General features: G+C 43.2%; 1 protein-coding gene across 2 annotated transcripts in view; it reads left to right on the top strand.

The window, feature by feature from the left end:
- CACNA2D2 (calcium voltage-gated channel auxiliary subunit alpha2delta 2) overlaps positions 1–15,810 on the top strand; it is a 639,662-nt gene that overhangs the window by 338,574 nt on the left and 285,278 nt on the right. For both annotated transcript variants that reach the window (XM_063121105.1, XM_063121104.1), the window contains exon 4: positions 15,537–15,596. In XM_063121105.1, coding sequence (XP_062977175.1) covers positions 15,537–15,596 — 60 coding nt within the window. The remainder of the gene's footprint in view (positions 1–15,536; positions 15,597–15,810) is intronic.

Here is a 15,810-nt window from a genome sequence, read left to right as displayed (position 1 = left end):
CCCACTCAGCAACCTACAATGGAGTCACTGATGGGATGCTGATTAAAAGCAGAAGTGGCTGGCATGTGAGAGGCAGCCTGACTGCTCTCGCCTGCTCGTGCACAACAATCCATGGATTGTTTAACTCATGGGCTGTTGTGTCGTGCAAACCAGATCATAGTCATGGATTCTATGTTGCTCCTCTGTTCTCATGGGAAAGAGATAATTTCTTCTAATTTCCCCCTGCTTTTACAGCCCACCACACCATATCATACACAATTCTTAAGGATTCTCCAAACCAGAAGAGCAGATCAGGGGGGTGCAGGGGACTGCAAAGGAAATGGAAGGAGGGAAGGCCCAAGTTGGATCCATGAACATGAACTGTTCTATTCACAGAAAGAAATTTAGGATCCAAACCACTAAATACAATATGAGTATTTACAAATCTTTCATGAATATAAAAGTGATACAAGACAGGACGACAGGACAAATTACAAAGAAAACACACGGGGTATGGCCATCAGATGCGATCCCGCTCCCCATGGCCTTTTATGTTTGTTTGTTTGTTTGTTTGTTTATTACATTTATATACCGCCGCCATAGCTAGAGCTCTCTGGGCGGTTTACAGAAATTCTAAAATGAGATAAAAACAAGTATACAAAATTTTAAATTCTAAAACACAGAACATGCATACATGAAATATTAAAAACCATTAAAATAAACATGTGGGTGATTAAGATGTGCTGCCATATGCCTGGGCAAAGAGGAAAGTCTTAACCTGGCGCCGGAAAGATAGCAGCGTTGGCACCAGGCGAGCCTTGTCAGGGAGATCGTTCTATAGTCTGGGGGCCACCACCGAAAAGGCCCTGTCCCTCGTTGCCACACTCCGAGCCTCTCTCGGCCTAGGCACCCAGAAGAGGACCTTAGATGTTGAACGTAGCGACCGGGTATATTCACGTTGGGAGAGGCGTTCCAACAGGTATTGTGGTCCCAAGCCACGTAAGGCATTATAGGTCAAAACCAGCACCTTGAATTGGGCTCGGAAACGTACAGGCAGCCAGTGCAAGCGGACCAGAGCAGGTGTTATATGGTCAAACCTTCTGGTTCCCGAAATCAATCTGGCCACTGCATTTTGCACGAGCTGCAGCTTCTGAACCGTCTTCAAAGGCAGCCCTACATAGAGTGCATTTCAGTAATCTAACTTGGAGGTTACCAGAGTATGGACAACTGAAGCCAGGTTATCCCTGTCCAGATAGGGGCGTAACTGGGCCACCAATCGGAGTTTGTAGAAGGCACTCCATGCCACTGAGGTCACCTGAGCCTCAAGTGACAATGACGGATCTAAAAGAACCCCCAAGCTACAAACCTGCTCCTTCAGGGTGAGTGCAATCCCATCCAGAACCGGTAGAACACCCCCCCCCATCCTGTCAGCGGAATCACCTACTAGCAGCATCTCAGTCTTGTCTGGATTGAGTTTCAGTTTATTAGCCCTCATCCAGTCCACTGTCGCAGCCAGGCACCAGTTCAACACATCCACAGCCTCTCCTGCTGAAGATGAAAAGGAGAAATAGAGCTAGAGCTAGAGTCAGCCTGGATTTGAAGGTGAGGTTAAGAAGTAGAAAAAGTGGGGTAGGTGAAGTAGGTGGGAAGAGATTAACAAGAATATTCCCCTGGGAGCCTTCTTTTCTGCAGAGATGTGAATAATGTCCGTTTCTTACTGGAAATTATCCCATCCCTTGGGAAAAAGATTGTGCTAAGCCTTAGGGAGCATCTACTACTGCCTTCTCCTGCCCTCCTAAGTTAAGTTACCAGAACCTTGGGTTCGGCAGAGGTAAGGAGAGAATCTTCTGCCCAACCTCATCCTCCTTGTCAACGTTAAAAGAGAGCCCTGTTGACCTTAATCCTGGCTCCAAACAGGGCAGCTCCCTTTCATGAGTGCTCCTCCTGTTCAGATGCTCATGGTGCCCATAGTTCAAATCCCCAGGTTACTGGTCTTCCAGAATAACTACTCCATCTATTTCTTTATTCACTCCTTTAAGAAAACCCCATGGCTTACACATTAAATATATAGTTTGGGAGGGTTTATCCATAATAGAAGGTGTGCCTACCCACTTGTAAGACCAATTGGTCACAAAATATGGCCAGGCAAAATGTAGGCAGCTTGTGAGCCATATGTTTACCCACTGGCCCAAATATAATGCCTTAAGTATAAGTTCTTTTAAAGCAGCAGGCACCATTTCAGTACAAGTAATTTTTTGTTTCACACCATGGGAAATATAAATGTCTTCTTGGCTATATCTCAAGGGAATGACTGAGAGAGAGAGAAGACCCCATCTGTTTATTTTTAGAGTTCATTCTGTTTAATTAGAAGTCAATGTTTCAATAATTTCTGAACACCTGTAGCTTTAGTTCTTGTCAGTTCAGTACATGTAAGATTGAGGTCAGGAAGTTGGTAACCAAAGGGAAACAGACCAGGAAAGTGGATTTCAGTTTGAAGAGATGGATTGGATTTACAGAGCACCTGCAAGTTCTAACAGAAGTTGTGGACTCTTCATAGCTCTGAAAATAAAGCAGCTCATTTGCTTAGATTTAGTTCCCATGTTATGGTCACCGTATGGAGGTTACTTTACGTCATAGTGGCTGTTACCATGTGCAGTGGCTGACCACAGAAATCAACAATATCCACCATGCCACCACAAGTGTCTAAAAAGAAAGGTGTGAGGTTGTGTGGTGAAACACTGTACACAGATGGCTTGCCACAGAGTCTCTTTAAAGCAGCCCCCATGACGTGTAAATCATCTCCGAACCTCCCTCTCCATTCTAGGCAAGACTTTGCTGTGATGTTGCACATACGATACAGTCCTCTTTCAATCAGCCTACTACCAGGTTTTTCATGGATGTGCTTGTCTTGGTGGTGACTGGGAAGACTTAGGACAGGGCATGGTGATACACCATCTCCGTTTATTGTGGGATTTCAATCTGCCTGTCTATTTACCTTTTGAAAAATGTGTGCATGTACATGGTCATACCTCAAAACATGGAATCTGGCAGGTGCAGTCCAGAGTATCATTGGAAGACATATGATGCAGAAATCGTGTTGAAGCTAAGCGAGCTTGGGACTGGCCAGTGTCTGGATGAGAGACCCTCTTGGAATCCAATGTAGACTCCCTTGAGCACCATGCAAGACAGGCAGGATATAAATAAACCACCCAGAGTGCTTCGGCTGTGGGGCGGTATATAAATGTAATAAAATAAATAAATAAATAGACTAAAATTAAATTTGTAAACAATTGACCTTGCAAATTCATGAGAAGAGCTGCTTATAGGGACTTTGTTGGCAAAACCACAGTGTGATCAAATAAATTTCCTTCCTTCCACACTTGTGCCTTGAGAAGAAGAAAAAAGGCCAGTGCAGATGTACATTAAGGGCCACTTGGAAGTTGCATTGTGTGAAGTGTGAGAAAGACAGAAATAAGGGGCTTCCATCATTCCCTTATAGGATGGTGATGTACAGTCATCAGGAATGGTCCTTTAAAGGATGGTGGTTAAAATAGACAGGGACGTAGCTAGGGATGTAGCGAATTCTCTGGAAGGGGTCTTTATCCTACCTTAGCAAAGGATGCATGTCTGTGATTTATGTGTTTATTATGTTCTCTCTTGCGAAATATGCATGGATGTTTCTTCAGAAGATGTTCATATACAAGAGAAGCACAAGGCAGCTTTTGCTTTCTGGAGACATGTCTCAAAGAGAAGAGGTTGTGGAGACTGCTTTGTTGAGCCTTTCTCAGTCCGAGCCTCTGCCTGTCTGCATCTTTATTTACATCTCACGTACAGATGTGGAATGTGGGCAAATTCAATTAAATACTTGATGGTGAAGGCCAAATGCTTGGGCTGTCAGATTACATTAGCGCATGCCAAGGCTTTTGCACCCTGAAAACCTGTACATCACTCCCTCTGATAGTGAACTGAGGCAGTGAGTGCTGATGGAAATGGAGCCCAAACTGGGCCACTGAGAAATAAGAGAGAGATACCAGCATGCTCAGGAGAACCCCAGGGTTTGCACAAGTGCAATAAACCTTTAAAAACCAAAAATCTAAGGGTGTAGCATCCCCTGCAACCTCCAACCCAATGAGGACTGAAAATGCCCATTAGCCCCAACATGTGAGTGTCCATTGGAAAAGAAAAACAGAAGGTGGGAAGGGACATGTCCTGCTTGGAGGGAATAATTGTCTGAAACCCTGAACAAAAGCACCCCTGTTAGAAGGTGAAGATACACTCCAACCTCTTTGTATTTTTCTATTCCACAAACAGTGGTTTGTGAGAACCCATCCTTAGTAGAAACTGTAATGGATGTGCTCATCTTTTCCCGAATGACTGCTGAAGTAGTAGCCCTACTCTACAGAGCACACTGATACCTCCCCCTTCAAAGAAAAAAATCCATTAAATTATACATGCATATACTGGGAATGCTACAAAAAACTTTGTGTGAGTGTGATGTATTTGCAATTGGGCCACAAATCAGTAGTTAGATGCTTTTCCTAATAAAGTGCTTGCTGCATATATAGCATTATTCTCCCAGAAACAGAAATCATAAGTACTTATTGCCCCCAAATTTGCTGTCAGTTGATAATATATTAACTAATATTTTCCCAACTGGTTGTAGCTCTGGAAGAAAATGTATTTTAGATACTAAAAAGTGATAACAAAATAAAACCATTAAACAAATACAAAATTGATGTCATACTAGAAGATGAAATATGCATTTCTTTATTGTGGATAAAAATCGTGTACTTTATAAGCAGGGAGAGTGAGAGTTGCAGTGACCTTAGCTATTCAATGTTTATTTTTGCCCATGGAGTGATCCAAACTCATCAGCATGTGCAGCAGAAAGCATGTGCAGCAGAAACTTGGATCAGAGGGGAGGGGAAGGGAAAGAGCTTAATGTAGGCACAGAAAATGTGAGTTGGGGGTGAATTATGCCAGGGAACCGTTGTTTTCTGACTTTAAAAAAAACGTTTTTAAAAAAACTGACCTAGTTTTAGGGCAGCTGGTTCTTTGTAGTAGCATTTAGAGGGGGAAAGGTTTTGCTTTTTTGTGGTCAATAAATCAAGGAGAGACACTTAAAGGTTCTAAGTAATTTGAGAATATTTACTTAATCAGTGGTATGAAATATAAAGATTACATCCATTTTTCCAGGCTTGAAATGCATGCATGTTATGTTAATCCCAAAATATAGGAATGACATGACATCTAATTGGAAAAAAAATGCTAAGGTTCATCTGCTTTACTACATTAGTTCCTTGTCCTTACTACAAAAATATATGAAATAATATTATTATGAATGCAAGTTGTGTGTGAGAGAGGGAGAGAGACAGAAAAGAAAGGTGTGTTTGGATGTCACTTTAATCCATGATGGCTTAAAAAACTATGCGTAGTAGCTTATTTTTAAAATAGTCCATGATGCCCCTCCACACCAATGGGCTAATAAGGTACTGTTCATATCTTATTAAGCTACTGTCTATAATTTAATTTATCCTCTCTGCCCCCATCCCACTGCAGTATCACAGTAGCGCTCTTTCTCTGATTCATTAAAGCGCAGTTGCAGATTTAACCCATAGACACTAGCATAGTAACTGTTTTCAGATGTTCCCAAAACCTCAGTAGCACTATTCTCACTACACAGAGAACACCTATGAAGAACAGAGTGGTGCTCTTGCTGCATGACTCTATAGGCGAGCAATTTATCCCAGTTGAAGATACAGACTGTCAGGGATAGTTAAGGAACTGCCATGGGGTCTTGTAGGGGTTGGGGTTTTTTTTAGTTAAGATTTAATTAGAAGTAGTCTGGAAGGCTTTGGGCCAGTTCGGCCTCTGGAATGTCAAAATCTGTGTGAGTTGATCTCTGTCAATGTTCTCAGAGCAGGTGGCTGCGGGAGTAAAGCAATTCCCCCATCCCTGCTCCGAGAACGCTAACAGAAATCAACTCACACAGATTCTGACATTCCAGAGGCTGAACAGGCCCAAAGCCTTCCGGACTATTTCTAATTAAATCTTAGCTAAAAAAAACCTACAAGACCCCATGGCAGTGCCTTAACTATCCCTGACATTGATAGATATTGTGTTCAGAAGACACAATAACCCACAATAGGTTAATAAACCACAATGGTTTCTTGAACTCATCATAGGTTATTGTGTCATCTGTCAGGAATTGTTTAATCCATGATGGTTTATTTGCCCAAATAACCCACTCTGATAACCCATGGTCTGCAGTGAGGGTTATTTAACCTATTGTGGGTTATTGCATCATTTGTCAGGCACTGTGGGTTAATTTGCTCACCTATAGAGTCGTGTGTCAAGAGTGGTTCAGATCACTGCCACCACTCTGTTCTTTGTGGGCGCCCTCTATAAAATGGAAATAGTGATACTGTGGTATTGGGTACAGCTTAAATTGCTACGGCATGCTTGGGTGGGAGACTTAAATGGGCTTAAACACTGCAAGGGTATATGGGATACCAGTGCGCTCGGGCGGGATGAGTGTAGCAGGCAGGGGTCGGGAGGATAAGTCAAATTACACACAGTAGTTTAATAAGCTATGAACAGTAGCTTATTAGCCCGTTCATGTGGAGGGGCATCGTGGACTATTTAAAAAATTAGGTACTGTTCATAGTTTATTAATCTATCATGGACTAAAGTGATGTCCAAACGCAACCATTATTATGTTGTGGCTTCAAGGAAATGCCCCATAATATGGGGTCTGCCTTTAGTGGGTATTGGTAGAATAGGTGTAAGATATTTGAATATAAACAGGTGTCCTAGTGATAAGTTGTAGAAGATAAGGAAAAATGAGGAGCAGGACATGGAAAAGGAAAGACCGTGCCGTATATTTCTGCTCACACAGTTTCTTCCTATTGTGTTTGGTCAATGAAGTGTTGGGAAGTTTGCATGACCATTTGCAGCTGAATGTAGAAAATTTTGCTTATTAACACTATCAATTACTAATGCAACAGTAATGTTATCACTACCCTCAGATCAAGCATTAATTGTTAATTCATGGCAGTTCTAATTACTTTTTAGTTTGCCATGCAGGGCTATATTATTGTGTCTGAATAATATTTCCCTTGTGGGAAGAAACCATGGATGAGCTTTGCTGTATGGGAGAAAAAACAACAGTGAACTTGTGTTTCCTCCAGATACGCACAAACTTTAGTCCCAAGCTGCTGCATTCCAGTAACTTCTATCTGATTAGAAAGGGTGGTGGTCACATCTATGGAAAGAGAGCCAGAAGCTTTAGGTAATCACTTGCAGATCTGCAGATGGCGTGTCATTTTCTACACCCATCCACTGGACATTAGAGACAGACAGAAATAAAGATAAGATATTTGGGGCATAAAGATGCACCTCTCCAAAATATTCTTTTTGGAAGGCAAAGTGAAGTAGCTTTGCACACGCTTACTGATCAGTTAGGAATCAGGAAAGAATTATTCCTGGGATCAGAGACGTTGTCACTGTTAAATCCATGTGCTTTGCACATGGCTTGCTTGACCTGCCATTTTGCTCTACAGGAACTTTTGCTTCTTCAGTACCTGTGCTTGCTGCCCGTGCTGCACATTGCAGTCTGAATTGCATGGGGCGAAGGAAGGAAAGACTGTTGGGTGGGCAAGGTCTGGTCTTAGAGAGAAGGACTGCATGGAACATACCTGCACATCTTGACGCACCAAGCCAAACACAGCCCAGCTGCCTTGAATAGCGACATACCGGGATCTCGATAAAGCCTTGCCTGGAATTGGGGGTGAGGGTGAGAGAGTGTCTGTCATGGAATGTAGTTGGCAAGGTGCATAGTACTGTGTGTGCTTTTTTGGGGGGGTCATTTTTGGCAGTCAAGAGCAAGCCTGCTGTGTCCAAACCCCACAAAGCTGTGATGTATTTCAGGGAGGTCTGCAGCAGTAATATGTTAAGTAGAATCTTTGCAAGATGTTTGTCTTGGTAGCTTCCTAGCTAATATCCTGCTCATTACATGGATTAGCTGTAGAGTCCCAGATAGAGCACTGTGCAAGGTTCTCAGATGTTCAGGCCAAAGCAAACGTGTATGTGTGTGTTTGTGCATGTGTGTGTTTGTAAGTTGTGGACAGTTTTACAAAGCTTACAGTGAAACAATGCATATGTGGTTAGATACTAGTACAAGACACTGCCGTTAGCTTGTGGGGTGGGCATATTCATGAGAAAGGTTGTCCTCATGGGTTTTCAGCACTGGGGGTGGGTGGGAAGTAGCAATTAATTAAAACATGTTCATTTGTAATGTTTGGTGGAATAGGAGCAGTTATAGGAGCTGATGTTCAAACCAGGCCCAAACGTTTAAAATCTTAACATGGAATTAAAATAAGATATATAGATATATAGATATAGATATATATTTAGAAGCAAAGTTCACAGAACAACCCCCATTTTAGACAAATTCAGCATACTGGAGACGTAGGAATTGAATATATAATATATAGTCAATGTTTTTTTTAAAAAAAAAACATGCAAGAAAAGAAGGAAAGCTCTGACTACATCCAATCTCTTTTTGACTCTCCAGTCTTTCGACGCGACCTTTCATGCAATAAACAAAATACGTTCGTTTTCTGCTTCTCGGATACACACCCTAGTGACATAAACGCATTTGCCCTTACTGATTGACTTGTGAACCCTTGAAGGCCAAGGTGGTCTCTGCAAGCACAATTGCAATTATTCTCCTTACCTGACAACATTCCCTTCCCTGAACCAAGGTAGAAGCTGATGGTGCCAGAAGGGGGCTGTCATTTATTTTGCTTTCTGTTTTTAATTTACTTGCTGATGCAAAATTGATCCCCCTGGAACTCTCTGGCCTCAGTACATTCACACCTTTCGGCTTAATTAAAAACCCCAACCACTGCTACTTCTAGCAATTTCATTATACAAATCAATTCTCTGCACTTTAATTTCTCTTTCCCCCTCCACCCACCTATGTCTCTTTTTGTTGGTCTCAACTGCATATGATTATGGGGAACTCTGCTGTCTGCCATGGTCTGCCTTTGAAATGCTTCCATATACATTTACATTCAGCTGCACAGCAGACAAAAATGGCAGCCCTTGGAAAAAATTTAAATAAGTTGCCTGCATTTTTTACGCAGGTTTTATGCAATTTAGTTAGAATTCACACACCTTTCTTCTGCACGTATTAGAGAAAGAGTGCATTTTGCTGGACAGCAGAGAAGGAAAGGGTAGTTCCTAGATGAGAGAAATCTCAGTCTCTCCATTCTTGCACTACAATATATAAACTTTTTTCATTTCTAGAAACCATTGTGGTCCCTCTAAAAGTATAAGAAGAGCTAAACTGAATCAAACTAAAATCCAGCATTCTGTTCACACATTGGCCAGTTGCCTATGGGAAGCCCATAAACAGGACATGAATGTAGATTCAGGAGGTCCCTGCCCCTATGGACCAAGAATTATCCAAATCCTCCTTGAGACAAAATTTGATCTTAATGATGGGCAGCACAGCTGTCATAAACAGGGAATTCTGATGCTGAAGTTGCACTCCCAGACCCTCAGATCTACAAACGCTTTATGCGCCAGTGCATATTATTTTATGTGCCATACAGCTAAGAGGTTTTTATTTCTGATGAGATTGTAGAACGTGTAGCTTTAAACATTGTGACTGTCAGGGGGAAGGAGAAGCACTAGTGATCACCTGGCCACCACAGCCCTATCCAGTTATTCAGTTCTGAATGTGTGAAGGGGCTAGTGGGAATGCACAGGTCTACCCTGCTCACTCAATGATCACGCATACGCCAGCGATAGCCCTACCAAATCACATGTGACCAAGGACAGATCTATACCAAGCAGGACATAACACTATGAAAGCGGTATGAAAGCAGTATATAAGAGGTAGGAGCCACACTACTGTTTTATGGCAGTATTGAAGTGCACTGACAAGTGCTGGGGCCCACTGACACATTCCATATACCGCTTTCATGCTGCTTTCATACCGCTTTCATAGTGCTATATCCTGCTTGGTGTAGATCTGGCCTAACATACTTCTAGAAGGGGCTGCTTCTACATGCACAAGGTTTTTAACATGGGAATAGGAACCCTGGTCAATCCGGGTTCCTGTCCCCATAGAGAAAATCCTACTCACGTAGCAGTGCCATGTAGCTAACCATGAATCACCTGGGGGGCTGAAGGGAAAGACTGTCCGTATGCATTCATGCTTGACTCTTCATGCACTTGGTACTGAACTCTTGAATGGGAACGGGGGAGGGGGGATCACAGTTCCACACCATAGCTTCTCTGCCCCTGCTCTTGTCCCACAATACTTCCTCTTTCTTCCCAAAGAAGAAAGAGGAGGTAAACAAAGACCACATGGCCCATTCAGGGTTTGTTTGTTTGTTTTTTGCGTCACTTTTCCTGCACTCAGCTGGAAATGGTGGCACATCTCATTTCCGCCCCCCAAAAAGTCAGATTTGGGGCGGGGGGGTATTTTGTGACAGAAAGAAGGCAAGAAGGAACGGGAGGTGCTCAGGAGGCGGACGTCAGCATCTAAAGGATGCATGAAAAACCATAAGTGGTCAGTAGCAAGTGTGCAATACAACGCTCGTCTGATGAAACCCTGGGGCTCAGATTTTTAAAGAACTCTTAAAATATTCTTTATTTCCTGAATTCAGAGTTTGATTAAATTCAGGAAGAAGTGCAAAGAGGAAGTATGAGTCATTTGTGCTTTGTGGTGCCCTGCTAGTTATTATGTTTGAGCCCAAAGGGCATTTTAATGCAGGGGATTCTGTGCCTAGGATGTTTGGCATGCATGGGAGCTTCTATTCACCATGAGCCATTCCTGCCCATCTCCCTGCCTTGCTACCCCACAGGGTTGCACCAATTCTGGGAAATGACTCCAGAGACTGGCATGTAGTGAACAGTGTTACCACCAATCAAATATTAAAGCAAACCAAGACAATAACTTGCACAAAATATCTATGAACAGTGTCCAGTCATGTATGACATCTATGAACAATGTCCAGTCATGTACTTTTGCAACTGCAACTGTACCTCTCCCTGCCCCCTCGATTTTTGAATGCCAGCCACAGGGAGATACTCTGACCAAAACAGACTGACACTTTGAGATTGTAAGTTCTGTTGGTGGTATTCGTTATACTCTGGCTTTAAGCATCCTCAGTGTCATGTTTTCTGGGACCTAAGTATTATTTTTAAACGTGGGTTTCAAGCCCTTGGAAAAGTCTGAAAATGTGATTCTGCCAGCATTAGAAGCCTGAAATTCAAGCAACAATTACTAAAAAAAAATATGTTTGTTACAATTTTAAGAAAATCTTCTGATAGGCTGGGTGCACATTCCTGATATTCAAATGTCAGGGTTGTTTCCCAGTGTGTAAAGACTTTCAGACGAGGGGAAATCACATTGCCTTACCTTAGCTCTGCTTTCTCTTCCACATTTGAAATGAGCTAAAATTACGCGGGGAATTGTATAGTTCAATGGGACAGCACCCTCTAGTGGGCATTTTATAGTGCAACTTCGCCTGCACATAGCGGGAAATCCCGACAAATACCAACATATCTCAGAAAAGTCATCCCCGCCCCCTCCCCCGCCCCAGGATTACTTTTTATTGCTAAAACTGGGAAATGGAGAGTCATGAGGGTGCTATAAAATGGTCATTTAAAGAATCCCTATGTATAGATGCAAATACAGATGCATATTTTATTACCAAACTGTATATTTCCTTGCAGAAAATGCTGGTGTAACAGACGTGTTTCCCACAGCACTGCCCAAAAGAGAGAGAGAGATGTTTTTCTATGGAACAGTCAGGCTTGGCTAGAGGGCAAATAGGGCCAAAGAAGATATGCTGGCTGAGGATGGGAGAAGCAAGAATGGTAGTAGATAGGTTACACGCACACAGCCCAGCCCAGCCCATCACATATTCATGTCTCTTTGGAGCAGATACTAAATACCCAAATGTTTGCAATGAAGATAGCAAGAGGGAGGGATTGAGATTACAATTGCAAATATTTGGCAGAGAAAACGAGCTCCTAACATCCCTGACTGGTTTGAAAAGGGTCGGGGAAGGCTGAAAAGCTGGAGGGGTCAAACAGAATAGTGCTTTCCTGGAATCCATCCACGCCTTCCTTGGAATGCCTCCCTCCCTCCTTCGCACTTTGGAAACCTTTCAACAAGCGTTTTTTAAAGAGTGAGTGTCAAGAACCATTTCCATGAGCTTTACTTGGAGTAGCTGCTGCCAGGTGTGAGATGTCTTGCCTGAATATCCCCTGCCCAGACCTTGAATGTTTGAAACCTCCATTAGAACGGTCAAAACTACTGTGCAGCCTTAGTCATCTGCTGCTTGGAATCAAGCCCAGTTACATTCCCCCCCCCCCTTGTCTAAACATGAGAAAACATCATCCTCGCTGCTTCTAGGCTGGCTCATGTATATTTTACAGCAGCTGCATTTTATTTTGGTTTGGGGGGGGGCATTCTATGGTGTATGATTTGGACATGAGTTCTATTTGTATTTATTCTGTTCAATGCCACTTTGCGAGGATTGTTACTCTAAAAGCTGTAAATAAATCTAAAATAAAACAGTTCGATGGCCTGGTTCAGACAACACGCTAAACCATGCTGCTTAACCACAAAATGGTTAATGGAAAGCACAATGCATTCCGTTAACCATTTTGTGGTTAAGCAGCATGGTTTAGCGTGTTGTCTGAACCAGGCCAATGATAGGTAAATGCTGCACCCCTGGGTGAAGAAAGATGTATTGTTACACGCACCACACTTCTCTGAGTGGTAACGAGTACTGGGATATGGCACACTATCCAGATTTGGCTTCCTTTGGAAGGAAGTCACCAGAAGCTTATTAGCATTTTGTAACAGTTGTGTTTACTTACAAATATGTAGATGAATATAAAGAGAGACACAGCTGAAACCAGCAGCAGCTAACCAGGTTCCTTCCAGGTGTTTTCAACAACAACTCCTGTAATCCCTGACTATTGTCCTTGCTGACTGAGGATGGTGGGAGTTATAGTCCAAAACATCTGGAGGGCACCAGGTTGCCTACCCTAGCTTAAACACTCCAAGAAACAGCTGAAATCCGCAGCTCCTAAGTCAGATCTCTGGGGAGGGAAAGAGCACCCTAAGATGCTTCCAGAGCCCAAAATGTTGCTCTCTGCATCTGTGCACTTCAAACTGCAGTCTTTTCATCACACCAACTCCTTGCCCTCCCTCTGGCTGGTGGGAGGAGGAAAGAAAAGGATGTGCTTTTCCAAATGAGTTTTTCCTCTTCGAATCATTCCCAAGATGATCCTGTATCCAGAAGCAACTGGCCAACCATTTAGTTCCCATGGCAATTGGTCACCGGGCTATGAACATTCTTTTGTCAGCTCCTAAGTGTCTGGCCTGGTATTGTCCGAGTACAATAACCCTCCTTGCAGGTATTGTGATCGGAAAAGCCATAGCAATATTGCCTCTGACCTTCTCCGAGGACACTTGAGCCTCCTACCTTTTCAAGCTCCTGATGCCCAAAGGGGATGCTGGGATGATGAGACGTAGCACGGAGAGGATGCACCGCTCTTGACAGTGCTGAAATCCTGCCCCATGGCTTCCTGCTAAGTAATGAGGCGTGCTTCTGCAATCACTTGAACTGCAAACTCTACAAAATCACTTTGGATATCCCCCCCTTTCTTTTGCCCCCTTTGAAATCTCATACATTTTAAGCAAAGAAGCTGGCATCTTGCATCTGCATTTAACATCCCGCTTGATTAGATCTTGTCAGGCTGTCTTTAAATGCTATCTCAGCCTGGAGGTTCTGGCTGCAGCCTGTAATTAAAGGAAGAGCTTGTTCAGATGCCTTACCTGATTCCTCACCCCCCACCCCCACCCCCACCCCTTCAGCAGCTTCCCAGGAACTGCTGGTGCATTGCGACTGGACGGATGTTGAGCGTGCGCATACCGGCTTTCCTCGGAGATTGAACTGACAGTGTAAGAATCATCTGTCAAAGGGAAGGAAAAGTAAATAGGGCTTGGACAACAATCACCACTCCGTTAAATCCCGTAACCACCCAATTAGTATGATGAGTGATCCTGCGTCAATGAAAACTTCTATTTTCACCAATAACTCAGCATGCTGGCTTGGTTCTAACGACATGGGAACCCTATAACTTCCTGCTAAGCAATAAAATCTGCTCTTTAGTCTTTTACGCTGTAAATCCTGCAAAATCACTTTGAACTTTCGGGCTGGCAGGAATGTCACTCCATCCCCACATGGTATGTGTGGATGTGCTCCACCAGGCCTCACAGTAAACTAAGGAGCCGTAGGACTTCCCTCTGGCCATGGGTTATGACTGGCTGGTGAACCACAGGCCCTAAAGACCTTCCTGCCCCCTACTTAGCCTGGACTAATGTTGGTTGATGGCACTGCAACAATAGCTGTCGCAGTCGTCCAGTTTGGAGGGAAATGTGCATGCTAAGATTAGGCCAACGGGTGTCTGTTCAGTGGTGTACTTCTTGGATGAGCTTCCAATACAGTTTGCTTTCTTCTCTTGGGGAGGGTTCCCAGTTCTAGTACACTTCTAGGAGTGATACTTGCCCTATTCAAGTGTTTCTTACTCATATGTAGATATAACATGTGAATGGGGATGTAGGGCTTTGCTGACTAGCACTAGCCCTGCCCCCACAGTGTCTGCTAAGCATGAATGCCTGAAGAGGGGACGTCTACACATGTAGGCTTTAAACATCCATGCTCAGCATGTGGACATTGGGGGCTGGCAGCAGCTGTGGAAGTAATGCCCGAATAGGGTGACTATTGTCCATGTACTTGAAATTATTGTTAACCACTTTGAAAGCAGCAATTGCGGAAAAAGCACACAAATCTGGCTTAACTAGTACACACTCTTTCCCATAGAATAAAACAATTTCTCCCATAGAATGAAATGACACTTGACATTTGGGGAAGATGTTTACAGAACTACAGTGAAGGACAATGTTAGGATATGGTTAAAATCTGCCCCCCCCCACTCAACTTTGGGGTCACTACAGCCACTTTACAGTCTCCTGTAGAATCTAGTCAGAGCTATTCCTTTTCGTGGAAGAAATAAAGTGTCTACAGTTGTGGCTATGATTGACAAGATGACACCCCATTCGTGATTCCAGTGTTAGGACTAGGGGCAGGTTCTGGAATCTACTTTCACCCGCATATGCCAGTGGAAGCCAACCACTTTTACAAAGAGAAGTAAATACAGCCCATAAAACCATCAAAGCGCAATAATTTTTTTTAACCAGTTTGAGCATGTATTTAATTAAACAAGATGAGATTTGCATATAGAAAATGGTCGTGGGAAACCATCAACTTCTAATTAATATCTTTTCATAGCAGTGCTGCCTTAATAGAAATGCTGAAAATGCTTTGCAACCTCATATGCTGCAGGAAATGATGTCACGAGTTTCACATGGGATAGAGCCAGGCTGAAATTAGTCCCCATTCGTTACTGCAGTCCACCCTGTTTATGGACTCACCCTCTCTCTCCTCTTTTGCTTTCAGCGGCTGGCCGATGCAGCAGAAAAGTTTCAGAAAGCCCATCGTTGGCAAGACAACATCAGGGTAAGTCTCCAAATCTCTTTTCTGTGGCCCATGTGTACCTGTCAACCCTCCTTCTCACAGGTGCACTTTTTAAAAATAAATAAAGTGTTCCAGTTCAGATCTCACATGAAGTAAGGTGGGCTAATATGAAAGCTACTATAACTATGTCAGCGTGATAGAAGATTTATGAATGGTCCTGACACTCCAAAAGCCTCTCTAGAATTCTCAAGTCTCC

This window comes from Elgaria multicarinata, chromosome 3 (assembly GCF_023053635.1).
Source record: "Elgaria multicarinata webbii isolate HBS135686 ecotype San Diego chromosome 3, rElgMul1.1.pri, whole genome shotgun sequence".
NCBI classification, from domain to species: Eukaryota; Metazoa; Chordata; class Lepidosauria; order Squamata; family Anguidae; genus Elgaria; species Elgaria multicarinata.
Note: the sequence above shows the minus strand (reverse complement) of the source record. Positions and strands in the feature narration are given on the sequence as shown.